A 27543-nucleotide genomic window follows, 5' to 3' on the forward strand; every position below is an offset into this window, starting at 1 on the left:
ATTGGGGAATTTTTGCACTTCTACAAGCCATCTGATCGGAAAGCAAATATCAGTGCTAATTACGATTCAAGTAGAAATAAGAAGTTTTATCTCAAGGCTAAGAAGGTGCTAATGGCTTTTAAAGAGGATAACAGAAACCGAAAGCTTGATTTGACATTAGTAGGATATACGAAAAGTTAAAGAAATATGCAGTGCGTGTACGATGCAAAGTGGTCTTAAATGTATAAAATTGAGCTAAACGATATTTCCTCGTTTTGTCTCAACCTTAATAATGCGTGGGTGGACAGTAGAGGTGTTTGTGTGTACTGACAATTAAATAAGTAGCACTTAGATGCCTGCCCCCATCCCTCCCCCTTTCTAGCATAGCTACGTGCATATTGCATAGGGCCTTCTTGCTCGAGCATAAACTTAAAGTTTCAGGTGAAGTTAAAAAATCCTGATCGAACAGGAATAAATGAAATGAATTTCTTAATATTACAAGGCTTCGTCGCTTTTGAAAATTGCATGCAAAACCAAATTGAAATTGATACGAAAAATATTTCAAGTACTGAACTGGAATAACAACATTGAAATACTATCAATTAGCTGTCTTGCGACTCAATTTCCGCTTTTGACGAAAACAAGCCTTCTTGCTCTTTAAAAATGTTTCCGTCCAAAATAAAAGGATGCCAAATAAGGGAGAAAGACTTCGAGGTAGTAACGGATTTATTAACGTGTGCCGCTTACCTGTAACGAATAATCAAGTTGACAATTCTTTGGCTTGTTACACACTTTGTAGCCAATATCAAATCTGTATTCAACCGTTTAAACCTTTTTTTATGTTCTTCTCGCAGTTGAAAATGATCGAAAATCGAATTTTGAAAACTTCTTTAGTTGCTTCGGTTTCGAGGGCAGAAAAACTGAGTTAATTGGTAGAGCTGTGGGCACTCTTGAAAACCAAAAAAATGTCCTTTTGCAATGCGTAGGCATGTTTGACACACCGCTGGAATGCACTTTTAAGCTTCTTAGAAAGACTTTGTCACGAGATCAAGCTGATCTTTTTCTTTTCCCCTCAAACATCTTCTGAGAATTCTAAAGCCGAGATTAAGTAAATTCTTTGAGATTTAATTTCATCATGAGAAAAGATGTAGAACAAACTCTACCAAAGAAAAGTCGTCAGATCAACAACTTTCATTATAAACTGGTCCCACCTCAGAATGTAGTCTGCGAACGCTATAAAGATATTGATATTGATTCGTATATTATTCAAGGCTACATTTTATAATTTAGCTAATTTAGCTAAGAAAGGGATAATCCGTAGTCAGATAGAACATGTATAGAAGTGGTACTAAGTATTACAAATGAAAAAACCCTTAACAAAAGCCAAAACATTTATAATGTAAGTCAAAAGACATTTAGACGCAACAACAAAACTATACCCAAAAAAGGAAAAATGAGGTTGGACATGCATGCAAATCACTCGCAACATTTTCATTTCTAGTTTGATGCCTTGCTTATGACTGCAGAAGTGTAATAGCGACTGTTGATCAAAATTTTCAAACTAATTAAACGTCTGAACTAAGTTTAAAGCACACCTAAAACCAAACCAAATTACTTCACTAACATTTGTACTGACAGAAGACGCCAAATATTGGGCGCTTAACGAATATGTTGATGAAGAAAACACTGCCACTCCCCCATATACTCATCACTCCTGATAAAGCTATATGTGGCAGTTTATCTCTTGGAATTTACCAAAAACGTCGCAAGAATTTTGTTTTTCAGTATTTCCGTCTATTGAGCGCATTTTTCGACGAGAAAATCAGTGATAAACGTGTGGCTGATTATTCAAAGCTCATGTGATGTTTACGAAGATATCAGACTGGGTTACATCATGAAAGGAAAATTATTCGATTGATAGAATTCCCGGCTTTCCTTCGCTTTTTCCTCGTCGTGTTGATTTTAGGGCCCAAAATAGATGAAACGTCTCCCAATGCATCTGAAAAGCAGTGATTTGAATATACGTTTGCTGTCTAAGTATAACCTGCGAAAAAATGAACGATGAACAACACAAGTGACTCCTTGATTGATGAATTTATTGATCTCTGGTTGATCAAAATTTTTACTTTGTACACTGCTAGTTCTATGGAGTAGATACCATTCGATAACCAACTTCTCAACGAGTATATACTGGTAAAATACAGCTTGAATCAAGTATATTTATACTACTGATCTATCGACATTGAAGTGTTTCAAAGTGGTAATAGCTACTCAAGTGAACTTTATACAAGTACTGCCATCGCCCTATCAAAATCGATTACAAAGTAAAACAGTTTCATTTATCCCACTTGCGCTCACTTGCTCTTGATCTTGTTGTAAAATCCCTGGATTTTCCTTTCTGATCTCCGTTCTTTAGCAAAGTTTACAGTTCCTTTAATTTCGAACAGGATTTACAGGTATGCCCGTCGTGGTTGGCTATAAACTGCTACATCATCACCTTAACAGTGACTGACGGGCGATCATTGTCCCTTGTACGTAACCGGCGAGGGCGGTTTGTTCGTTTTAAACCCCGTAGATTGGGTTCTATGGACATCAAGGTCGCGTTCTTCCTCGATTCGATTTAGTAGAACTTTCTCGAATGTCTCTTGTAGCGGTATCGTCGACCATCCTCAAGCGTTGGTGGCCCACAGCCTAACGCTCGTTCTTCGTGAATGGCCGCTAAATCTTTGTCCAGCTTCAACTTGAAATTTTCGAGTTGCGTCTCAAACAGTTCGTTTTCTTGAATGACCTCTAGGCAGGGAACAAATCGAAACTTGGGGTATTTTCTTCGCTTTTTAACCCGGTGGCGGTTTCGTTTGGGGCTTTGCATCATACTTCGATCGATGGCTGCCAGATCTTCGTTGAAATCCAACGCGGTTTTCTGGCCGTATTTGAAGTCGAAATCGTAAACTCTCGCCAAGCTGAGTTCCTTCATTGTAACCGGTGTTTCATCTTGTAGAAGAAACGATGGCGAGTCTTCGTGAAAAGTTCCTCTTTGACGCATGGTTTTAACGGTTTTCTATCAGTTCTCAAAACAAGCTCCTTCTAGTTCAAATGCTCTTGCACAACTGATGAAAGGAAATAATGCGATTGCTTTATACACTGGATTGGAAGCTACCCCGGCGGGCAAATATCAATGAGCATTGTTATTTTAAGTCAATGACAGTAACGTCAAGTTATGCGCTCCAAGATGAAGCAATATCGAATCTGGTTTAACAAGGCCTCGACCTCAATAACGATTGGCAGCCAAATCAGTAGTTCATCAAGGCGTAACCATTTAAATAATATTTTGCTTCCCATACTTGGCTATGTTGTATAGGGCAATGTAGTTTACAGATGGAAAATGAAAATCGGAGACTTTCTTTCTTGGCAATTCACAGATTGATAAACAAATGCTTCTAGAACTGAATCACGTTAAATTCGATGTAGGCGTTTGATTGTTAGACGTACAAGAAGTCATATTGGTTTTTACGCAAATGATTCACCTGTACCCAGCATAATTAATCGCTTTATTGTTTTTCCTAAATGCGGGAAAGGGCAAGGAAAATGTCCTTTCGAAATTGAACACTTTTAGTCAATGTACAGTTTGTTTGGACTAATTCCTGGTAAAGAATTTTAAAACGCCTGTAGTTCAGATGAAGTGAGTATTGTACACGTTGCCAGTCCATTTCTTGTAGTTTTGCTTTCGGTTTTCATAAACAATACCATCGGAATGTAGAAAGAAATTCATGTATATAACATCAAGGAAGCGTATTTTCAAGAGTAGCTTCAAAATATCGTGCTTTTCATTGTTGTGGTTATTCGGTTTCCAGGAGATTCTTTGCATCTCAAGAGGTCACGTTGGTGCAATTTAATGTCGTTTGTGTCTACCGATGCCGATTTATAAACATGTAAACAGCGGTTGATGAAACACGGCGCTGGGGTTAATACAGTATATAGAGTCTTTGAGATGGAAGAATGTAGTATTCCAACTTAGGGTTCTTTTAGCAGGGATCGTAAAACGTACGCACGAGCTGTTTACCATTGAAAGATGCCAGTCCCCTCACGCATTTTGTCCCTGTCTCATGCTCATAGCAGCCGGACACACAGGTGTTATGCTTGCGGGGATCGTGAATTTTAACTGAAGCCGTTCAGAGGCTTGTGCTGGTTACACGCGTAGACTTAACCGGCTCTTTAGACTTGGACTAGCCTCTGGCTATGGTTGTTCAAAGAGTGGATAGCTTTGTCTAGCGGGTCCATAAGCCGTCGCTGAAGCATTGTTATTCACATTGTAGTACTTCTCAAATATGGCCATGCATGGTGCACTCAATTATGATCATTGTAATTTCGTTTGTCGAGGAGAAAATAAACTAGTATTAAACGAACTCGGAAGATCGTCTCTAACTTTTCTGCAATAACTTATTACAGGCGCTTTGTTATCAATGTGTGAAATAATGAAACAGTTTTTGTGCTAAATCTTCCGGAATATTCCTGATTTTAAATAGCCAACTCGGCCTACGGCCTTGTCGACTATAAAGTATCAGGCGATATTCCGCACGATTTCGCAGGATAATTGTTTATTTGCTGGAGAACATTTTATCCGCTGGATACCTAAGGATGTGAGCGGAAGGACTGAGTACTTGTATGGAAAAGGCCTATATGTATCTAAACACTCAGAATTCGGCACGCTAATGCGATTGGGGCATGGACACCTGCGTGCACACAGTATTTTCACTCTTTGTAATAGTCAAAAATCGTACAGACATCTTCCGTTTGAATTTACTGCCGAGGTACAGTTGAGCTAAATTCAATTGAGTTCGACAGGAAGATCAAGTAGTACGAGTGCATTTGAACTGAGCCAACATGTACGCGGCCCGGGTGCAGTCACATCTCAGCTGAGAGCCCTTCAAGCAAACGACTTTTTGCCCGTTGAAGACCCATTGGGATCACATGTACACATGTCTTCACCCGCCTTTTCCCTCTGCATATTCGGTGGTTAATGAAATAGAAAACCACATGCATGCATGGATCGCAGTCATATTAGAGAGATTAAGCACCACGTTTACGGCAAACGGCAAACGTGAGATTGGCGTTTATGTTTTCTTGAAAATATGAGTACGTAGATGAAAATAGTACAAGATAATGCTGGCCTTTAACTCTAACGCAAAAACGCTCAATTTTTCTGAGAAACTGAAAACAGCGAGCGGCAAATGAAGGATAAACATGGTCACGTGGTCATTCCTGCCGTTTGCCGTTTGCCGCAAACGTGGTGCTTAGTCTCTCTATTGACGGTTTATAAGGCAATCCAAACACACGATACCAAGTTCTGTGCCAGGATTTAGCGATGATTTGATTTTTTTTTTTACATCAGCTTTTAATAATAGAGCTACAGTAATACAACTTATCAGATAATATCTATTTCCAGCCTGAGTTTAAATATTTGTCCCTGCATCGCTTTGTTTTGAATTCATTAGGTGTAGGCTTGGCTTTGATATTGCATTTGTTTTGACGGGAGTGGATCAAAGGAAAATATCACGAGAAATATATCCACCATGTTTTTACTGTTTTTATTAAATATTATGTAACACTGGCAGCCGTTGCTAAGTGAAAATAACTTGTTTTACTTTCTGGTAGTTGTTTTTGACTGAGCGTTTCTATTTTTGGTTAGTTTGTCTGTTTAGGAATTGACCCTTAGTGAAGAAAGAGACAGTTCGTTTCCCTTTTGGGGCAGTGAAACAGTTGATCGCTGTGTTGTCCTTGGTTATTGGAGGCTTGACAGTTCCCGGAAATAGGCTTGGATAAGTTTTGTTTGAACCAACGTATGAGTCTGCCCGCCTTAGGGCAATGCTCGTTAAAAATTGTGTATTCTGCTCAAAATTCTGCTCGGATAACGAAATTCTACTCGATTTCTGCTTAGTGCAATACTTCTAACTAGAGCGAAGTTGTAGCCATCAAGTAAGCTGCAGTTCGCCGATCATGGAACTATATCTCTTGGTAATATTACGGATTAGCTTTGAGTTGCTAAATGGCCGCGTTTTAGCTAATGCCATATGGACATGCAAGGCATAATGCTATAGATAATTTGGGTTCATTGTGAACTTATTATTTTCCTTCTTTTAATATTTGTTTAACTGATTGCGTCTGTCCATTCTTGTGTTATTGACATTTTGCTATTCCGCTCAAAAATGAATTATCCTACCGAAAGAATCCTCCGAGGATTGGCGGGGATTGGAATCCTCCAGCGGCATTGCCGATGCCCGGCTGGTTATCACGGAACAATGCTCGAATCCTGCTGGTAGAATTTATCCAAGCCTTCAATTCTCGGCCGGAAAACTGTTTCGCTCTAAAGAAAGCAAATATCAGCTCTGGGCTTCCTCTCAGCTGCAACTTCCTCAGTTTGGCAGTTTTTGCATTCTCGGAAGCAGACGACTTCATCTCAAGTAGAAACGGTATTGAATACAAATGTCAAAATGGCATGGACGATTGAGATTTTTCCGAAAATAGATCGGTACTCAGCGTATTAATGCAAGTGACCATGGTAAATAACAATAAAAATAAAATATAACTTATTATGCGATTTTTTTAGCTGGATTGCAGACCTGTAAAAATGCTTTCAATGGCAAATTGCACGAACAGGAGCATTCTCTTCCGCGCGAATAGTTATTTTCAGAATTAGACATGAATTAGGGTGCGTGCAGAAAATCGCACGGAAACTGACTTAGGGTCGTAAGGGCTTCAGCACTGTTCCAGTCTCCAGTCGAAGGAAATATCCGCAATATTCATGCAGAATCAAGGAGTTTATCGAAGCGAAAATGTAACTAATTAATCAGTGGAGAGTGAATGATATAACTGAAATCGAACTTGTGTTACCGTATTTTCTTGACCGAAGATTGTTATGATTATTCATCATAACAAACACTAACACCACCCCATCCGCTTAACAGCATTAATTAATACGAGTTTATGCAAGGGAACACGTATTGACACGCAACAAAATCGTGACAAAACGAGAAAGGATACTAAACAGCAATTCGAACAGATACTACTGACCTAAGAAATAAAATTTTACTGGACAATAGCCCTTCCCTTGAAAGCTAATTATGAAAAACAGAGAGTGCATCACATCATAGACGGAAATAGCGATCTTTACAGTTGAAAAGTGAAGAATTAAAATACGTTTAAAAATTGTCAAACCAACAGAGACATTAACATTTTGAGTCACGATCAGATACACCCATATCTGCTGAAGGCCAACGTTTTCACAAAGGAGATCGCTTGTCATTCTCTTGCCATGATTCCTAGAATCTACAGAATTGCATTTTGAAAATTTATGCCACCGAGGCGTTCACACTAATTAAGCCCGATTTATGCCAGAACCAAGTTTATCATTTATTCCGAAGGACGATTGCAAATTCAGTGCCTTCATGAAGCCGACAAGGCTCTTGAGTATAAAGTAAAGAAGAGAGTCTTGAATCTAGAGTTAAACAGGCAATTGATTTCCCTACGGTTTGGTCGAAACAGCACATATGTTTGGCTAGCTAGTTCCAATAACTTTTTAGTTTTTTTTTTTCTAACAAAACTAGACTACAGCATTTGAAAGTTTCCATTCACATAAATATGTTTCTTTGGCTCTTCAAGGTGACTCTAAAAATTTGGTGACAGACGAGTGTGGAGTGGTGTAACGGGAAATAGAGTTGTCTCGTAGCTAGAGGTTAAATGAAAAGTCTCTCTTGACCAAACATTTTTTAAGTCCCAGAGATTCAAGCGGTAAAATTTCATCGGTTAAATATTTGTAACGGATTTCCACCTTGTAATAGGATGTTTTGCGGGTTCAGTTCTTATAATAGTTTAAAATCAAAGGCGGCTTTTCTTGTTGAAAGGTTAGTAGGAGTTACTTTAGGGAAAACGCATCAGGAAACTACATAATTCGCAATTTCCGTTTAACAGGAATATCACGGTCGTCATCATCATCATTATATTTTATTTATTTCCTGGTCGACCGTGAAAGTGAGCTAAAGGTAAACAATTGCTTAGCTGGGAGGGTAAATGTGAAATGTTGCAGGGTTCAATGTTTCCTATTTTAAGAAAAGTAATGTAACAATGAAGTAATATAATCACCGATTTTCACGGCCTAACATTTGGAGCAGCAGAGGGTCGTGCTTTTTGCAAAATTGAGCCAACAAGGCCTGATTAAAAAAAATAAAATAAAATAAAAAACTATTGAAAAAAAAAAAACCCTTATGCTATTGATATTTGTGTACATTTTGCTGATGTGTTCGTCGAATGGATTAAGTCTGAACTAATTTAAGGGCCTGTTTAGCAAGACGGTAAAAGATAGCCCTTAAAAGCAAAATTTAACAGGTAGGGTTACCCTCGTGATGACTCAGGTCAACTTTACTACAAAGCGCGCGAAAGCGCGGGAAAATTGAAAACAAAATGGCGGACAGGAAATAAATAAACTGAGGCTGGCTTGCTTGTAGACCGTTCACCAGAAACATGTTTGGTTTCTCGTCTGTGAGTGTAGGAAGGCGAAAATGGCTATATTGATAGCCGGGTTATACTCGCTAGGCCATGCATTTTCACCGCTCTTTTCAACTTTTCAAAGGGTCTGGAAACAAGTAAAAGCTTGTCCTGATCCCGGGCATCCTCCCGGGTAGGCGAGTTAAGGAGCGTTTGCAAGGCGGATCAGGGTTACCCTGGGGGCAGGCTAACCCTATCTGCCTGTAACCCTAACGCTAGGGTTACCCTCACTACTTGTAAACAGGTCCTTATACACTGAATTTAGCTTTGCCCTGAGTGGAAAACTTCACGGTAATCAAACGGTTGCGGATTCGTCAAAATCCCGTTAGCATTTTCCCTTTTTTACATAACGGCACACTACTGGGATGTTATTTATAGCCAGGCTATATAAAGTGGGGAGGGGGGGGGGGGGGGTTTCTTGGAGTTGGGTAAGACATAAGACATGAGCGAGCAAAAATTCAGGCAAAAGAGCGAAAAAAACATCTATACATTCTTTTTTTCTTTCGATATTTCTTTTCTTCGTGGTCGCTTTTGTGGAAGCAGTAAGCTCTTTTAGCCACACTGCGCTCTTTCGCTTCAATGTAAAGTGGAGGGGTGGGGAAGGGGGCGGAGGTGGGAGTTGGGTTGTTGTAAGGAAAAAAACGCGCTGTTCGAGAATCGAAAAGCCTGGGAAAAGGTGCTTAATTCTAGTACATGGAATGTAAATAAAGATCGATTATATTTTCTTTGCAAAACTTTGCTTCTTAAACGAGCGAGCCTCAAAAGATGCAGAGTCGAAAATATTCCAAGTGATGCTTGCATAAGCGCACGCATGCGCTTTTGAATTAAGACATTTTATATTGGCATCGCACTCGACCGGATTTCCGCTTTCGTGGCACTTGGCCATACAGGCGCGATGCCAGCCTTTTCAAAACGAATCACAAATTTAAATCCACTCCCAAATTGCAATGGATTGTGTTTGGTTTTAGTTTGTAGCATCTAAAGCAAAATTTTTGAGCAGATATCGTGCAGTTTTGCCTATTAAAAGGCGCCTTTTCGCGGCTTTTGCCCTTATCAAATGTTTACCCAGGGTGGAGGGGAGGGGGGGGGGAGGGTTGTACTAGTCAAAATTTAGGGAGGGGAAGGAGTGAAGCGCGGTTCACCAAATCGGCCTCTTACATTATTTTAGGTCAGAGTAAGATTTTTCGTTTCTAAGGCCTGATATTCGTACCTAAAGCAATCTCTGTTCCTGTTTGCACCTTCTTATGTACTTGGCTAGGAAGCACTTTTCTAATCACTGTTTATAAAGGAATGCACTGTAATCGAGACTGTTCGTAGATAGTACAGTCCCGTGTTTCTTTTCTTTTGTTTTTGGAGTCATTCGCGATCGCCAAAACAACAGTCATAACTAAAATAAACATCCACTATCTTAAATGGAAACCGTGTAAGGTTATAAATAGTTTCCGGTGCATATCACAATTAAATTTAGCCCGGTTTCAGGGCAAGCGATGATCGATGATGACAAATTTCCTTTGTTACTAGACCACTACCAGCAAAACTATCAGGGAATGTCACATTCAGATGGTCTTTGTCAGCAAAAACTAACGATGTTGCTTTGACATAAACTACCTTGAAGAAGTTCACTGCTCCTTACAAAGTATTAACTCGTGTCTAACTAAACATCAGTCCATGGTCAACTATTAGAAAACATGCAAACCGGCGAAATCTCTGTTTCACCAGGAATAAAGAAAACAAAAAACACAAATCATTCTTCGAACCAGGCGTGATGTCGTCGCCACTTCAACGGCAAAAACCTTGAACGCTTATCGGTTTGTAGCAACAAATGACAAACCGCAGTGCTTCCAGGTTAAAACAGCGCTATGACTTCATTCACTTAACGTTTAGCATACACGTGAAGCTACGTGAGGCGCAAGCTCATTAGCAGCGTTCCAGTACGTAAGTTCGAACGTCTCCCCCCGGATTTTCGCACCCCTTTAACCTTGCCGCGATTTCGCTTTCACAGGTACATGACAATAATTTTACTTGTCCCACAGATCAACAAACACGCACGAATATACATTCAGAGCATGGCCAAGTTCTTGAAGAGAAGGTTTTGTTTTTCTCGCATGGCAAGCCCACTGAAATTTATCCTTGTTTTTTCAAGGCAAGGCTTCTCCAGAAAATCGAATTTTTTGAGATCATATTTCAAAAGGGAAGGGCACACTTCAACCTTTTCCTCTGACTAGAAACTAAACAGTTTCATCCAGCCAGAAAACCCATTAGTTTGCAATAACATTAAATCACGTTTCCGAACTTATCAATTCGAAGACGGAACAGTATTTCTATGCATGCCCGCAGGACGTAAACAGCAGCCTTTCAAAGCGTGAAGTCACGAGACGCCTTCGAAACTGCCATCGGAGCATAAATTCCAACCCTTTACTGGGATAAAAATAAATGAAAATTCCCAAGTAGGCGTTCGTATACATCCAATATTGGTCTCTCCGCTAAACAAAACAAGGAGATTAATGGTTGTTCTTCAAGTTTTATAGGGCTAATATTGGAGTATCCCGGGATCATTTCAAATTCACTGAACTAATTGAAGCAAATTCAATACTACAACTTTGTTTATATCCAAGATTTTTAATTTTTTTTTCAACAACTATGATACAACATTGTCATATACCTCTTCGCTTAGTTCGCTAGCGATACACCGTCGGGAAAACTATCTTAGATCTTTATATTCGCGTTTACTGCGAAATATAATACACAATAAATAAATTTTCCATCTTTGTAATCCTAGGGTATTTATAAGCATTTATAAAGCTAAAGAAGAGAGAAAATAATGACATGTTTTTTTTTTCATAGCTACCTCTGATGCTTTCGAATTCTGTGTCGATGCTACTTTTTACACAGTTCCATCGATCTCAAAGCAATGTAAGTTGCCTTCTAGCTTTCAAGAAACGAACATTGTTCATTTTATAGTGAGCTGCGTTTTCAGGTTGAGTTGGTTTCTTTCCTCGATTTTAAAATTTACAATTCATCACGTGAATTTGTTTACGAAGCACCTGGTGAAACCAACAAAGTTCCAAGCTTGTTGATTGCAACAACAGTTGTTCATTTCATCACCCCCGTCCTTGCGCTCTCTCCATTTTCGAGATTGTCCTTAAATCTTTTCCTTTTGCCGAGTCATGGCAAAGTCTAATTTCATCTGAAAGGATTCTCAAGCTGACATACAGCACGTTCGTCTGTCCCGTGCTGAAACGCTTCGTCAACATCTTCGCAGCCAGCAAAGGCGCGGCGAAGTTCTTGTTTGGTAGAGCGAATCAACGTTCTAAAACCCATAGATTAGGGTCTGTGTTTGGCCAGACATGGTCATGTTTCTTTTCTTTATCGCCTTGAATGTCGCTTGTGACGGTGGCGGCGACCTTCCTCTCTGACTGCCATGCCACAACTGAGTGCGCGCTCACGATGTATGGCGGCCAAGTCTTTCTTGTCCTCCTCAACAGCGACCTCAGAGGTTACAAACAGTTCGTTTTCTTTAATGTCCTCCAGGCTGGGTACAAACCCAAACCTTGGATACTTTCGTCGTTTTATTATCCTGCGACGGCGGACTACCGTTTTAGGGCTTTGCATCATACTCTGATCGATGGCTGCAAGATCTTCGTGGAAATCCACAGCGGATTTCTTGCCATATTTGAAGTCGAAATCGAAGACTTTAGCCATGTTCAAATCCTTCATTGCCAGTGGTCGGTCGTCGTGAGGAAGACACACCGGCGCTGGATCCTCTTTGAATGGTTCTGTTTTGCACATAACTCCGAATATTTCCCTTGTTCGCGAATCAAGCTCTGTCCACTTCAAATGCTCTAACACAACTGATGGAAGAAAGTAATTAGGTTTCTTTTACACCTACGCAAAGCGTACGTGCTCGCAATTTTAACTAGATATTGAATTTCTAAATAACAATCAATAATTCATAAGCTGCCCGACCGCGAGCCAATCAGAGAGCGAGCTCTTGATGGGGCGTGCTATTTACTTTTGCTCAATAACAATGGAATACGATAACATCACATCGCTTCAATGACCCACAAATCAACAGAGGTCAGCCCATTTTTCTCGTATTAAATTTGATTCTGCTGGGACAATGAAACAAACTAGCTTAAACATGCCCAAGAAATTTTACTCCGGTTATATTTCGCTAAATAAAGGTGACGTGCGCGAAATGTAGCGCGGTTTTTGCGGTGTATTCGAGCGTGATAAGTTCGTGATAAGGGCTTTAAGCGCGTGCTCATCTCGCCATTGTTTGGATTGACAGCTGTCGGATTGTCAATGATTCGCTTGGCGCTTTGAAACACGTATTAAATAACACTTCTGATGCAACAAGGTCAGAAAGTGGAACATTTGATGTTTGGCACGTAAAAGTTTACAGATTTAGGAAGCTATTTTGTTAACACGAAGAAAAACGTTTGGAAATCTGATAAATAATTTTATTATTCGAGAGGGAGACATTATATGTCAACAAACGAGCCACTGGCGACTGACGACTGGAAGACAAATGTAAACAAACCCGAATCAAAATAACAACTCTCCACATCTGGTCGATCTGATCTCCGTTCTGCAAACCCGCTCTCATTAACAGTTTCCGCAGATAGCCAGTTCCATAATTCAACAGCAAAAGTAATTTTAAACACCATCTTCATATATTATAGCGGGAGAAGTCGAAATGAAATTAACATGCAAAACACACTGAGCTGTCAGGACTAGTGAGAAATAGCACGTTTTGACCTGGCGCCAAGGAAACACACCCTCCTATATCCTTTGTAAAAGATGAAAAAGGCTGATAAATATTCGGGTCACAAACCAGGTCGAATATATATACAATTAAACTTCGCTTTCATTGTATTTTAGGCGGAACTAAAAAATTGTATTGCTACAGAAAGTCCCGTGCAAACGATTGCCTATTGTGTTGCTGTTCGGTGATAATGTTTCTGAAGTTTTATCTAGGATGTTGCAATCCTTGTAAATCGCTCATGGTGCAAAACATAAATTGAAAACGGAAATTGTTCAGTAAAGAAATTGGGCAAGAACGCTTAGAGCATGCGCATATATCGCCAAAGACAAGATTTACATGAAAGCAAATATTTATGCGGAAAACACTTGAAATGGATTAGACCAAAAAACGTTTTATTTTTAATCCGGGGAAAAGTGCCACTTGATTTGAAGAATAAGTTTAATTTCACATACTTAGGTTAAAAAATTTTCCATTCTTTTCAAAATTGGCATCAACTTTCTGGTAGGGGGTACAGAATTCACAGCTGCAGATTTTCCGGGGTCACGTACGAAAACTGATCGCTAAAAATTAATGTTTGGGTCTCAAAAGTTGCTGACACTTCCTGAAGAACTGTTATGCTTTTGACAAGTTTTTAGGTGGTTCACAATAATTATCCCTGATAATCAACAGTTTTACTTTTGAAAACGATTAGCAGAATTTCCAGTGAGATAAGAAATTCAGAACTAAATTTTTGATGTCAGTGAAGAAATGACTTTATCAGCTGTAAAAAAATATATTATAACAATTATTATAAAAAAATAAGAAATAAAATAAAAAAAATTAAATTACTAAAATTGTGGAAAAAAAGATAATTTATAAAGAACGTGTTCTTAAGGCTCCTAAATGATCAAAAAGTTTTTTGAATGTTAATCAGTTTAACCTTGAAAAGGAAGTTGACAGGCGAAACATTAAACCGACACCTATTTCAATATTTAACACCAGGGACGATTTTAACAAGACACGCAGGACGATTTTTCGATCCAATATAGAAGCACAATCAAGTTTAATATCAGAAAAGATCACAGCTCCTTTCCTTAAAAAAAGAAACAAGAGCAAAATGCAGCGATTTCGCTGAAAAAAGGAATCCCCTTCCGCCGCTGAACGTGCTCCCACGTTCAGAAATGTAAACAGACCTACACGAGTTTTCCAGTGATCTGTTATATGGAACATTCTGTTTATTTAGTCAATTGACATTTTCAGCACGTAGGCGAGTAGAACCTTATAATAGCTACTTGGCGACGATATTGAAAAAAATTGATTGTTCTAGTTGAAACTCAAGTGCTCACTATTCAGTAGAGTTAAAATATTTTCATTGAGTTTGTTCCTCGTTCAGCAAGCACGGAAATCGAATTAAAGGAAAACCTTGGAACAATATACAGTAGTTCTTCATTCCTCTTGCTTTAGATGTTCAGCTTCAGGGGAAATGGTTGGTTGATCAATCAGTCATAAAATAACCACAATATAACGCGGTTAAGAAACCAGGGTACAGTGCTTTCTTTTATGGAGCTGAATTAGACAGGAAGCGAATTAAGCATCCTTGGAGACCCAGGGGCAATAACTAAACTGAATAAGTCGGGCGAAAATCCCTTCCACTCGACTAACTGCCCCTCGGTCTCCAAGGATGCGAACTGAGTGGAGTCCCAAGTTAGCAACAACACCTTTTCTTTGAATTTGTAAACTGTTTCCTCTTTTGGTGCTGTTAACACATATTACTTGTACTAATAGAACCTCTCTTTGGTCTTCATTCCATGCTTTAGCGATAAGGACGTTAATAGTGATAGGGACCAAAACATTTTATCCGCTGGATCCGCTGGATTTAGCGACTTATCCGGCGCTCTTTGAACAACTGGAGCCTGAATTTATCGGAACCATTTAGTTCAAAGTAGTGAAAATTTTCTATTAAAAGCATTGGCAGCGTAGTTCAGAGAGGAAAACGCTTAGCGGTGGTCGAATCAACGGCCGGGGTCCACCGTCAGAGGCAGCGAAAGCCGGTATAGAATATTTACAATCATACCAAGACGCTCGCACGATTTACACATGCTTATCACGTCTGATTCTTGGGAGTCGGTTGTTTGTTTTGATCTACTTTGATCGGCAATGGCAGCTAGCTTTTTCTTTCGGGAGCAAGCCACACCCACTGTTACTAGTGAAAGTCACCGACGGTCCTTTGTATGTTGTCAAAATCAGTAGAGTGATCATGAGGTCTTAATATGGTGCATAAAAACGTGACTGGCACAAAGCAAATGGCCATTGAATTGCTTTCGATCGTTTCCAATTACCATCCTTTCTTTATCTAGAGTGCTTCTTTATTTCTGAGAAGTGATAAAAGTACGAAAGCAAACCAAGCAACAGCATTTTGAGCAACTTTCAGTGTTTTTAGATTAATCGTCTTGGGAGTTAAGTACGTAATTTTAAAATATGCAAATAAGTTATGCTTTAATTAATCGTCTTCGGCTTGTTTAGATCAGTTGTTACGGCTTGTATGGTTTAATCAGTATTACAGTCAGCCGGAAAAACTTCAATCTGAGATAAAAAAAAGGGAGTTGATGGAAGTTGTGATTTTATCGCTTTTTTTGTACGTCAGCTTAAAGTGCCTAACAAAAACAGGTTTCTTGATAGAAAAGGCCCGTTTGTTTGGTATTAACTCATTGAGAGAGCCATTTTGAGATACAGACTGCTCAGCGAATCGAAATTATTAAACACAATCACGAGACGACTGAAAATTTTATAAATAAAACTATCGATTGTCTTAACTGTTTCTTGAACCGCAGAAAAGCCTGAGGATGTTTTCAGAAAAAAAGGAGCTCCTTTAATATTCCGAAGTTATGTCACTTTTTATCTGGCGGAAACACATGCTACACACTTAGTAAAAAGAGCTTAGGAAAAGTGCAGGTCTACTGGATTTACAAAACAAATTAAACGATAATTATACCTTGGAAATCTCACTGAAAAACAATCGTTATACGCTACTTTGGCCTTGTGCGGTGGGTGGCGATGGCCAACCCCAACCTCGTTCCCAGGGCTTTTCCCTTCTCGTGGGGGGCGGGCGCCCCCCACGAGAAGGGAAAAGCCCTCGGAACGAGGTTGGGCCAACCCATAAGACTCGATTCCAATATAATGATAAAAAAAAAAAAAAAATGAAAATAGATTTTTAGCCATCCTGGTCATGTCCCGGAAGAACGAAAAATACATAAGTATTGCGGTGCGTTTCGTCTGCTTGCGTTACCTGGAGAGAACATTCCGGGAGAGTAGGAGAAAAAAAAAAAAAAAAAAAATCGGGAGATCTGGATGACTACCTGGGAGAAGAGGGCGAAACGACTTTAAGTTCGCCCTGACTTTTGTTTCGCCCCTTCTCTCACGCGCATCTTTCATTCGATCTCTCCTCATACTGAGACATGTTAGAAGATTCCAGGCTAATTCCGCTGAATTTCAAGCAATGATTTAGTATTCAAGGCCTCTGCCTGGCCTGACCTGGTATTTGTGCCTTTGATGTTGTCAAGAAACCGAATTTAATACGAGAAAATAGGCTTCGAAACACTAGCTGTAGAAAGCAAGGAGTTACTTTTCAAGCTTACCGTGCATTACGTTGAGAAGTAACACTGTGCATAAAGAGAGTCGGCACAATCTAAAAATGAGAAAATATGCATCAGAACAAATTGAAGCAATGTAGTTAGCTCCAAATATACTGGACCCATGAAATGAAGTCCTGTGTACACTGTGCAGATTGACATGGACAGTACAGGGAGCTAACAAGATAACCAAATGGTTCATTTAGCTTCCTTGTTTGCACATTATTTTAACTAATAATTAATTTAATTGTATATATCACTACTACAAGATTGTAAGAATCAACCATGTGCATTGAAAAAAAGCACAAATAAAAGATTATCACAAAAGATTATCATTACAGGCGTAGTCAATATTGCCAAAAAACCTGCAATACAAGTCTAAGGTTTTGCAATACAAAATCAGTGATAATTATTAAATCTGATAATTTTGCTCTTCCAGGGCAATCACATGCAAAACTATATACTGTACTGTATGCAGGTTGACAGTACAGGCACATTCAAGATTGCCACAAAACGTTATGCCATGCCAGGACCTGACGGTACATGTCTACTCATGTTATTCAAATATTTACTGACTGTTACTAATCTAATCTGAATATTTGGTTCACAACAACAGAAATTGCTCCATTTGAATCGCCATCCATGAAAAAAAAAAAAAAGAGAAAATCTAAATTTTTATTATGCAATAGCTTTGTCTTGTTTACATAATGCAACGAACCACACTTTTTTTCATGTGCTGGACGATTCTTTTGAAGACGTCAACTCCGCAAAATGACGTCTGAATTAGAAAGCTTTAAAATACGAAAGTAAGCTTATAATTTGTAGCTACAGGTACATTATCATACCGCAATACGTAGCTAAAAATAACAATAACTTTAATATTACTGAATAATTGATTTTGCCTTACCGTGTTGGGGTCGTAAGTGCGCCCTGCTGAAAATTGAGCCCAGCGAGTGCAAAGGATAAAAAAGTAAGAAAGAAATAGAAACAATCTTCTGCTGTCCAGGAAACCGGCTAGAGGAAAATGTAGTGCGTGAAAATAAAACTTTCATCGGTCGAGCACGCATTCCTCTAATAAACGTGTTAAGCGTGAGCTCTTTTCGTTAGTCACAAACCACACGTGAGATTTGCATAAAGCCTTTGAGCAAGCTTAGACCGGCTGGCGGCGTGATAGATCAGGCTGAATGTTGCGGGACGGGTATATACAAGCCGGGTAACGGACCCCACAAAACCATTACAGAGGGTAGCATACTTACAGATTAGGCAAGATTTGGGCGAGCTAGCGTTGAAAAATTTGAGGGAACCACCATCAATAAGGTGTCCCCAAAGGGACACCTTATGGTCCCAAAGGAGCCGGCCCGGATATTTAATTTATGTTGTGGAGACCGAAACCCGAAGTGTTTCTCGACTTGGACGCTGCACAAAAATTCTGACTCTGGAGCTAGAGACTAGAGTAAACCCATGAAACCTTGTTATTTAGTTTTACTCGGCTCTATTAGCTTTTCAGTTGTTCTGGGTAATTATTACCTCTTTTGTATTAATATACTATGTTGTAAATTAAGTTTAACTTTGTTGGTAATAAAGCTTGTTGTTAGAATCCCTATATAAGCATTTTTCAGCTTGACTTGCTTGGAGCCCTTGATGGAGGGCTGGGCCCCTTTGGGACCATGAAGGACAAAAAAAAGAACTTGTACACGCGTTTTCTCGGTTGTATGTCTTTTAATGTTCCTCAGTTGCCCGAAGTAAAAAACTGACACGTCTTCGCCTACTCCATACAATCTCGAATGTTCGCAGTGAAGGCTATATCCACGTTCTTCAAACAAAACTTGTTATTTCCTTGTCACTAACACATCATAATAACAATGTAGTTTTTGCTTTTGAAAATATGAGACAGGCAAATAATCCCTGTATGTAAACATTTGTTGTGTTTGGAGAACAGTGGAAGTTTGATGTATTGTATTTTTAGAAGGCAAGATCAGCAGGGATCCAAAGTATTTCACAATATTTAATTCACCTCACACAGTGCTTTTTTGTTTTAAAACGCTAAAAATAACGAAACAGTGGAGAGTCCCGGGGAGAGGGAAGCAAACACTTCAGATGGGTTTTTGTGTCAAATCCGGGAAAAGCTCCACAGATATTAAGCAGGCGTGGGTTTATAACCATTCGTGCTCGCTCAGGTTTTTGCGTTCTCAGTTCCCTGCGGATTTTCGAGCAAAAGATATACCAAGTCCGTATTAAATATTGCGTGAGTTGGTTTGACGGAACGCTGTGTCCTGAAAGCGTGAAAATTCAAGATTCGCGTGCGAGACTCATTGAAATCTTGAGGAAAACAAAGCTGTTTTGCAAAGCAACCGTATACGACATTAACAATAAACCCTTTTATTTTTCGCGTTTTGTACGCGGCGAAGCGGGTGAAAAAGTTGTACCCAGACGAAAATTAGTCCCTTTAACATAATTCCTTTCCTCTCGCCCCTCCCCCACTCTTCATTTCTTTGATCCTTCTCCACAAAAGCTTTCGTTCCCTTACCGCGCCCCCTTGGGTTATAAACACCTCGTTCTTCCGAGACGGGAATGGCTACGCTTTCTTGAAATATAATTAGGAATTATTAGTTTAAAAGAAAGAAAGAGAAGAGCAAACAATGGAATCTAAAATAAGGTTTTATTTATTTCTGGGTACACTGATTCATAAACTACAAAACTACGATATCTAGCTCATGTATTGATCAAAAAATGTGAAATAATTGTTTCCAGTATTTCGCGATCTCCGACTTAAATCTCATCGGTGATCAATTCCTAATTTCTCTTAACCTTTTTATAACGAATTCAAGAATGAAAGGTATGAGAATAAGGACCCGGGTCACGATTATTCTAAAATGAGAATTTATGGATGAAAGTAAGCTGAAGTTTGGTGTCGATCTGTTCGAGGAACGAAAAATTTCAAGAAGCTTCAATATACAAAACTACTGAACGATAAATACAATTCAAAAATCCGTGTTTTTTGTTCCTTTAGCCAGCGGAATCAAACTTGTTTTGACAAAACTGACCTCGCGTCGATCTTTTATTCCTTTGACATTCTGTAGACGGCTAAAATAAACACTTGAGTAGTGGAACAACACCCTTGGGTATAACTGACACAAACACGAGAATCACAAATGTTTAGAGTGAAGTTCACCTGAATTCTGTAACATCGCTAAGCACAACTCTAATATCCGCGATGTTCTAGAGTAGAAGAGTCAAATAACCTATGTATTGGTAACCAATGCTCAGCAAAGAATCAACAATTTTAGAAAGCATTAACAATGGGCAGTGCATGTCAGTATTTAAGTTTATTTAGTTTCCTGTATCAAGAACGAGATGTCATCCACCCCGCCTTTGCACTGACGACGCCTCGCTATACTCTCCTCTGTGAAACACTTTCTCATCTCGCCGACTGTCTTGCTATGTCATGTAATCTCTGTACTATTGTTTTAAAATGGTGGCCGTTCGCCTTGGACGCACGTGTTCTGTTGAAAACGTCGCGTTTCTGTTTCGTCTCTGCAAAAACGCAAACAAGAAAATTACAACGCGATAAATTTCCTCAACTATAACCTTACAAACAACGAACAAGAATCTTTCTGAACATATACAGCATATTGTTTGCCAGTTGAGAGAAGCACAACAATACTGACACTTTGGCAGTATTTAAGATCCATAGCAATCTTGGTTCGTTAGGCAAGTGGTCAAAACTATTTTACTCGAACAGGACCCACCAAACCACAAAACAGATGGTAGTCTCTGCCAGCACCCCCCTAGCTTCCTCAACCTTAAAAGATGGTGTCTTTATTGCATAGCCACCCCTATATCCAGCATTAAAACATGGCACTGAGATTCAAACCTTACTTTTTGTGTCTATGATGTAGCAATTCGGGCTATTGCAAGCTAAATAGTTCTGTCGACTCAAATTTTAACGCCAATAAAATTTTGTCGGTAATGTTCATGAGATAGGTGGTGTCTTCGATAACCGCCCCTTTCCCAGACAATGTGAGTCCTCTTCGAACAAACTTGTTATGACCAGTTCCCAATGAGAATTGAAAGTGAATTTTCTGCGTTATTATCACTCTTCCGAAATTGAATTATTTCATTTAATCTTCATTTGTATTTTCTCATCCTTATGCATTTATTATATCCCCGTTGTAGTAAAGATTTTACCGCGTTTTAGGAATCCATTATTAAAAACTCAAAATTAAGGTCTGCTGCATGTGCGACTATCACTTACTCTGAACACAGGCGTCCTTGCACTGCTGTAAAGTGTCGAACTTGTTGTCGTTGCCAAGACAGCTGTAGTATTTGAAGGCTTGGCATATTTTCGTTGTAGAGTCGAAGTAGTACTTCAGTACTTCGGTGCCGCATTTGTTGTTCTTCCAAACATTTGCGCAAATAGATCCACCATCCCCTGCGCAGACAACAGAAAGGATTGGCCGTTAGTTTTACTGCCATAAGCGTCAGATTGATACACTTACGCGACTGCTCAGTAGCTTTCATCTTTCATCCACCGACACAGAACGGCTTACACCAGCCTTATACAGCTTAACAAATAGCACCAAAGAAAAGTACTGTCCCCGGTTGTTCAAATAGCGGATAACTCTGATCTTATAGTGGATAAATCATTCTGATCCCGGCAGCGGATAAAATACACTACGCACCGCACAAATGCACTCCGCCGGATAGCGACTTATCCGCTGGATAAAGTTTCCCAGTCTTTGAACATCTGGGGCCGGATCAGTAAGTTTTCATTTGAATGGTCACACATTAGGATTTCATCCACAGGCTCAAAACAGTTAGGGTAATCTTCTGCAGCTAGCAAACAATACCATATATTTGAACGATTACGTTTTAAGATCTCATCCGCAGTCTAAAGCAGTTAAAACCAATGTGCAAAGGAATACAAGTAAATTCGATTAAGTACCTTAAAACCTTAGGCACATACAAGGACAAGTAAGACGTGAAGAACAATGGTTATAAATCAGCAATACAGTACTGTGATGCATCGGGGATTAACATTCGAATGTTTTATCATGTAACGTGTCTACAGATTTTGAGTTTGCTTGTGAAAACCTTCACTGCAGAAATTCATTGAAATAAAATTTGTCGAGCAGTGGTCTTTCTTTTTTGTTTGGCTATTGTTATCGGTGTGGTTAATTTTCAATATGTAAGTAAAGAAAAATGGGAATTGATTCGTATTGGCTCGTCTCGTCTCGGGAGTAAACGTTTAATTCATCAAAGGCGGATTTTTGAGATGACAGGGAGTCACAACTCAAGAGAGCTCAAAACTCGAAACAAGAGAGCAGAAATTTCAAGATATACGAAGTAGAATTTTTTTTACGGCATTGAGCATTAACAAAAGAACGGCTCTCAATGCAAAGTGGTTTTTTGCGGTCACGAAGACGACTGCAACTTCCGACCACAGCAAAAAATTCGGTATTCGAACAGGATGTTTCAAAATCATAGATCAGTCTGCTTGGCGGGATCGGAAATCAAAGTATGAACTGGTATCGAACCTCGAATCAATGCAGTCGAGATCAGAGACGTTTAGATTAGATCAAGTAAACGATATTTGCTGTTTTATTCAACCACAGAATTCCTGAACGTGCAATACGTGTTTCCGACCTGCTCAGTCGTGAAGTACTGCACGGTTTTTGGAGAATACTCTGCGTAGGCGAAATGACTCACGACTCGACAGAAAAACCTTAGAGGCAGGAACTATGGAACGTAGATGGAAGGCATTTGAAACAAGACCACTGGTGACGTAAAAACACTCATTCCCAACCTCGTTCCCAGAGAGGACCTCGGAAACGAGGTTGACTCAATCCTGCTTCCCATTCTGTTTCATAAGAATACCTTCATGAAAAAATTCTAGCATCCTATTGAGCACTTGAAGACTGTCATCAACCTGAAGGAACACTATTTCCAAATGGCGCTTCAAAAACGATTGATACAGTTTAGCGCGCCAATACCATGAACCTACAATATAGAATTGTCGATCGAGAACTGAAAAACAATATCTGGTTCTTTGTACAAATAACGGAAATCTTTCGAAGCGATTGCTATATAGTGGAACGCTAGCAATATCAAAACCAATGTCTATTTAACCGATAAACCATTTTCAATAATCAAGAACTGAATATCGAATACAATTGATTATTGTTAGCAGTCGGTTACTTTTCCCAATAAGAAAGGTTTGCGAAATAATTTTGTCAAACTCACTCGCATTTGTTACGCTGATTTTTCTGAAGATCAATAAAAAAAAAAAGAAAGAAAGAATTCTTAATTTTTTATATAAATGACCATATTTTGAGCTATTGAACTCGGGAAGGATTTCTTATTTGCTAAAGTAATATACGTTGGGAGGCCAATATTTTAAACGTTCTTTCAATGCCGTGATTAGAATATTCTATGAATTGAATGAATTCTTCTGGGTTGGTAGTTATGCAGTTTGCTGTGCTAAAAATATAAGGGCATACGTGCTGGATGGAGGTTTGAAACAAACGAAAATCCAATCTCAAACTGAACTAAAACATGTTGTGACAACATCTTCAACGGTGTTGTGATGTAAAAAGAAAATGTCCATATTTTGACACATTTATACGTTAACTTCTCTCAATCGCGAGTGCGGACGTGGTCGAAGAAATCAACAACACAAGTGACCAAATCAAAATCAAAAAAATAACTTAAGTTTAGAGAGTCAATATCTTAAATGTTCTGACGATCTTCATAATCAAAACAACGTTTTGTAAGCTGGCTTGATCACAGGCAATTATGTTGTTTTCCGCAAACGTAGTCCACGAGATTCAAAACAAACGTGGGCGGAACCGGTAAGGCCATAGAATGCTTGGAGTGACTACAGTGCCTAAAATTACGTTACATTTTAGGTAGTTACCTTTTTCCCTGTCTCAGCAGGAAAAAAGAGAACATGGCCGAGAGGTTGTTGTTTGACCACATAGAAAGTTCTAGGAATTATCTGTATAGGTAAATGCACAGTTCCCTCTTTTCATATTTAAATTAGGGACGTGTGTTACGATAATACAATTTTGCATATGAAAGAGAACTTAGCAAGGAAGTAATTCCAGTGAATAAGTGGTCTGAATATCCAAGGCGATCTAAAGACTTTCTATAAAATGTGCGCGTGTAAATCGTTTGTGATATTGGCTTTGCGCATTGTCATGACGCACAATAACAGCGGAACAAGAAGTGAAAGTACTAGAAAAACAAACAAACCCTTCTAGAACCCACCGCATATACATAAAAGCAATATCAAGAGGTCTTTCGGTTTTCTGACGCAAGGAAATGCTCAGCAAGATTTTACAAGTGCACGATTCAAGAAGCTAGAGAAGGACGCTTAGATTCCATCCATGCTTATACGTGGAGAATACGCAAAAAAACTATTGCGCTGGAAGAAAAAAAAAAGGTTTGTTAGCAAGGAAATACAAGGATATGCAGTGCCGCAATATTTTTCTTTTCTTTTCTGAATAGCGCGGAATCTTTATCGTGTTATTAACAATCTGGAACCGGGGCGGTTCCGAAAGTATTTAATGCGCAGAGTACGTCTCAACAAGCTGAATTTTTACTGACTTCCAAAGTTAAAATTCTGAAGTCTTTATGTCTCCATAAAACCAGGCATGAAAACATTAGGCAAGTTACATTAAAAATTACCAGCAATCAATGAAAAATATATTAAAAAAATCAATAAAAGTCGCGCTTGGTGCGTTATCGCGACTTTCGTGAAACGTTACCCTGCATGAAACAGGCCGGAAGGAACAGACCAAGTAGGGGAACCAGACGTTGAAGGATAGTGACAACTTTAATGAATGGCAAAGTAACAGACCCTTTAAAGGGAAAGAAAACCGCAAAAAAACCTCAGTGAGAAAGATCACACTCTGCTACAAGTACAAACTTGCCACCTTCTTGCACTTAGACTGTAGCCTAAAGTCATGTGATGTGGAATAAAATAAATGTGACCACTGATTTCATTCTAAAATACCATTAATTTTTTTTTTTAAAGTGCGGGGGCTGTTTCCTGGCAGTGCTTCCTTGTCAATGTTCAAGTACACCGTGTACTGCCGTGTACAAACTGTACGTTCATTTCATCCACGTATCCAGCCACAATTTACACTCTCAAACAACCGAAATACACAAAATTTTTTGCACCACGTTTAGCACTCAGGGTCGTTCTCACTTTTGTATTTGTGCCTGAAATCCTCAAGTGATTGCTATCGTCAGTAGCAGTTTTCTCTGATTCTTTTTTTTTTTTTTTTCAACATTTCAAAGTGGAAATTACGCAAATTATTTTTGAGGTTAAACAGGACGTGCCTACTGTAGTTTAGTTTGCAGCGTGACCTTGTCTTCATTCTCTTGTGCAGCAGATGTCCAATTCACTGTTAGTAAGTTGTGCAAAATCGCACGTTTTTTCTTAGAACGTGCACGTTTAAAAACAAACCCATATCCACGAGTTGATTTAAAAATCATATTGACTAGTTTTGAAAATTTTATATTTGCATTCGCAACGAAAAGGACTCTACATTGCGTCGATTATGATTAAATCAAAGAAACATTCTGTAGATAATTAACCACGATTCTATAAAAAGTCGCAATATAAACGGAGGCAATGAATACTCTGACTAGAGTACAATCGGGTGGGACAGCATATTTCCTGCCACTGTCGTTTTTTTTGGTATTGAAATAATCGTTTTGCTGTGATGTTTTTTGAATAGTGGATTGTATCCAGAAATACACCACTTCTACACAAGTTGTAACTTTGGAAGGACAAAAGACAGAAGATGGAAGTCGTTCTTGGAAGTGTCAGACTGGGGAGTTACATGCATCATAGCCTTCATAGGTGATGTGATACACGGCACACGAAGCGAGACACTTGAGCGCGAAGCACGCTGTTGAAGGTTGATTTAGTGGCGTGAAAGCATCGATAAATATGATGGCAATACCAAACAAAGCAGCAAGACTGAAAATGTTTCACGTACTGTGTGTGTACAATCGCACAACGGGCAATATATTGAAACATTCCGTAAAAGTTACGCTGATTCTTGTCTTCAAAACTTCAATATTTTATTACAGATGTCAGTTGACGTAGTTTCTAACAAAATGAAAATATCAGCCGTGTTGAATTTAACAATACAAATACATCCGCGGGGCTCGAGTTTGAGCATAATGGGCAGAAACTGAGCCCGTCCTTAAATTGAACTTGTGTGTCATCAAAACACAATATAGTTGCATATTTGTGAGCTTTTTATTGCTTGGTGCATCTTTCGCACACAAACATAACAGTCTTTAGGTATTCGCGTGCCATCAATAAGGATTAGAATATACACACAGAGGCAAAATTGAATAGGAAAACTCATTGAATGCCATGACGATAAAGGGAAAAGTTCCGTACTAAAATCGGTCATTAACACATACAACTTGTTTACGTATTTAGCATTTTTCATTTGGTATCAGGTTGTTTCAGATACAACCGTGAAAGTACTTCATGCCCTTCATGTGTGTCGAAAGAACGGGAAAAAATGACGTAGTCAAAGTCGACTTCATATACGTATTTGGCCCTTTGTATTGGTTGGTAAATGTTTCGGATGGATCGGGGAAAGTACGCAATGCTGTTGTCTGCATATTTAAATATATTGTGGTCTTTAGGTTGAAATAAAAGGTAAAAACCATGACGCAAAACACTAAAATATTGTATTCCAACGGTGTGAAATAGATAGTTTAAGAACTAATATTTTCCTACGTACCTTAAAAAAAAAATAAATAAATAAAAAAATTGAAACAAAACGTGACTTAGCTTGAGGACATGAAGAGACCACGTTGTGTCCACCTGGCATAACATTTTCGTGATTAAATATCGATGTTTAAGTCAGTCATGACAAATTGCACGTTTTTCACCCTGTAAAAAATATTTTCCTTTCGTGTTCCATCACGTAGCGACGTTAAAAGTCGGAGTGAAGAGTAACAACATCGAATGATTGTTCACCAATATGGGCGTAACACCAGTTGCTCAGTCTAAGGATTATTTGGGATAAGAACTTCCGGTGGTGAATTCAATTGTTACTTTTTGTCTTAAAGTACCCTCAACTCACACAATCATGCAATGAAAACGTTCGAGTAACAAAGCCAGCAATTTCAAACACGAATCAATTAACGATCAACGACATTAATACCGCTAATTACTTTGTTTCAATGCAATCTGCGCGTTTGTAGACGGTCAAAAAACCTTTTGCTTGTGGTAAAAGCTATTGACGAAACGACCAAAGTCCAAATTGTGATCCCTACATACACGGACGTGGTCAGTCTTTGGGTTGTGTTTGCAGTCGTGAGATTTATCACGGAAACACTGACTACACGAGATCGTGCGATGGAGCATGGATAAGCAGACAAAACTGAAAAGGTCAAGTTTTGTTTTTACAACTGAGAAAAAATGAATATATTTTGGGTTTTAGTTACTAACCGCAGACAAGCGTCCATAATCAGAACTTCAATCCACTTCAATCTAATATCTTATGGAGCCAATAAACCGGCGACACGTGAGGTCAGGAGCCTTTCGTCAAATATATTTAGCGGTGAAAATGGGGTGAGGGGTGACGGGTGGGGGGAGGGGAGTTTAGGTAG

The 27543-nt window shown here is 39.0% G+C and overlaps 3 protein-coding genes across 4 annotated transcripts in view; all 3 read right to left on the bottom strand.

Moving 5' to 3' along the window:
* Positions 1 to 2058: 2058 nt before the first annotated feature.
* LOC146473610 (uncharacterized) lies at positions 2059 to 3104 on the bottom strand. The gene has a single exon (XM_085118317.1). The coding sequence runs from the start codon at positions 3020 to 3022 to the stop codon at positions 2600 to 2602; it is 423 nt and encodes a 140-aa protein (XP_084974443.1). The 5' UTR covers positions 3023 to 3104; the 3' UTR covers positions 2059 to 2599.
* An 8012-nt stretch (positions 3105 to 11116) lies between these two features.
* LOC146473611 (uncharacterized) lies at positions 11117 to 12382 on the bottom strand. The gene has a single exon (XM_085118323.1). The coding sequence runs from the start codon at positions 12304 to 12306 to the stop codon at positions 11884 to 11886; it is 423 nt and encodes a 140-aa protein (XP_084974449.1). The 5' UTR covers positions 12307 to 12382; the 3' UTR covers positions 11117 to 11883.
* Positions 12383 to 19538: 7156 nt separating this feature from the next.
* LOC146473612 (uncharacterized) overlaps positions 19539 to 27543 on the bottom strand; it is a 90739-nt gene continuing 82734 nt past the window's right edge. For both annotated transcript variants that reach the window (XM_085118321.1, XM_085118320.1), the window contains 2 exons: positions 21149 to 21325; positions 19539 to 20427 (listed from right to left, as the gene is read on the bottom strand). In XM_085118321.1, coding sequence (XP_084974447.1) covers positions 20312 to 20427; positions 21149 to 21325 — 293 coding nt within the window. In that variant the 3' untranslated portion in view covers positions 19539 to 20311. The remainder of the gene's footprint in view (positions 20428 to 21148; positions 21326 to 27543) is intronic.

Source organism: Pavona decussata, unplaced genomic scaffold, assembly GCF_977016875.1.
Source record: "Pavona decussata unplaced genomic scaffold, jaPavDecu1.1 SCAFFOLD_93, whole genome shotgun sequence".
NCBI lineage: Eukaryota > Metazoa > Cnidaria > Anthozoa > Scleractinia > Agariciidae > Pavona > Pavona decussata.

Bases quoted from the DNA above. Each gene is read 5' to 3' on its own strand.
- LOC146473610 (XM_085118317.1), bottom strand. From the start codon at position 3,022: ATGCGTCAAAGAGGAACTTTTCACGAAGACTCGCCATCGTTTCTTCTA.
- LOC146473611 (XM_085118323.1), bottom strand. From the start codon at position 12,306: ATGTGCAAAACAGAACCATTCAAAGAGGATCCAGCGCCGGTGTGTCTT.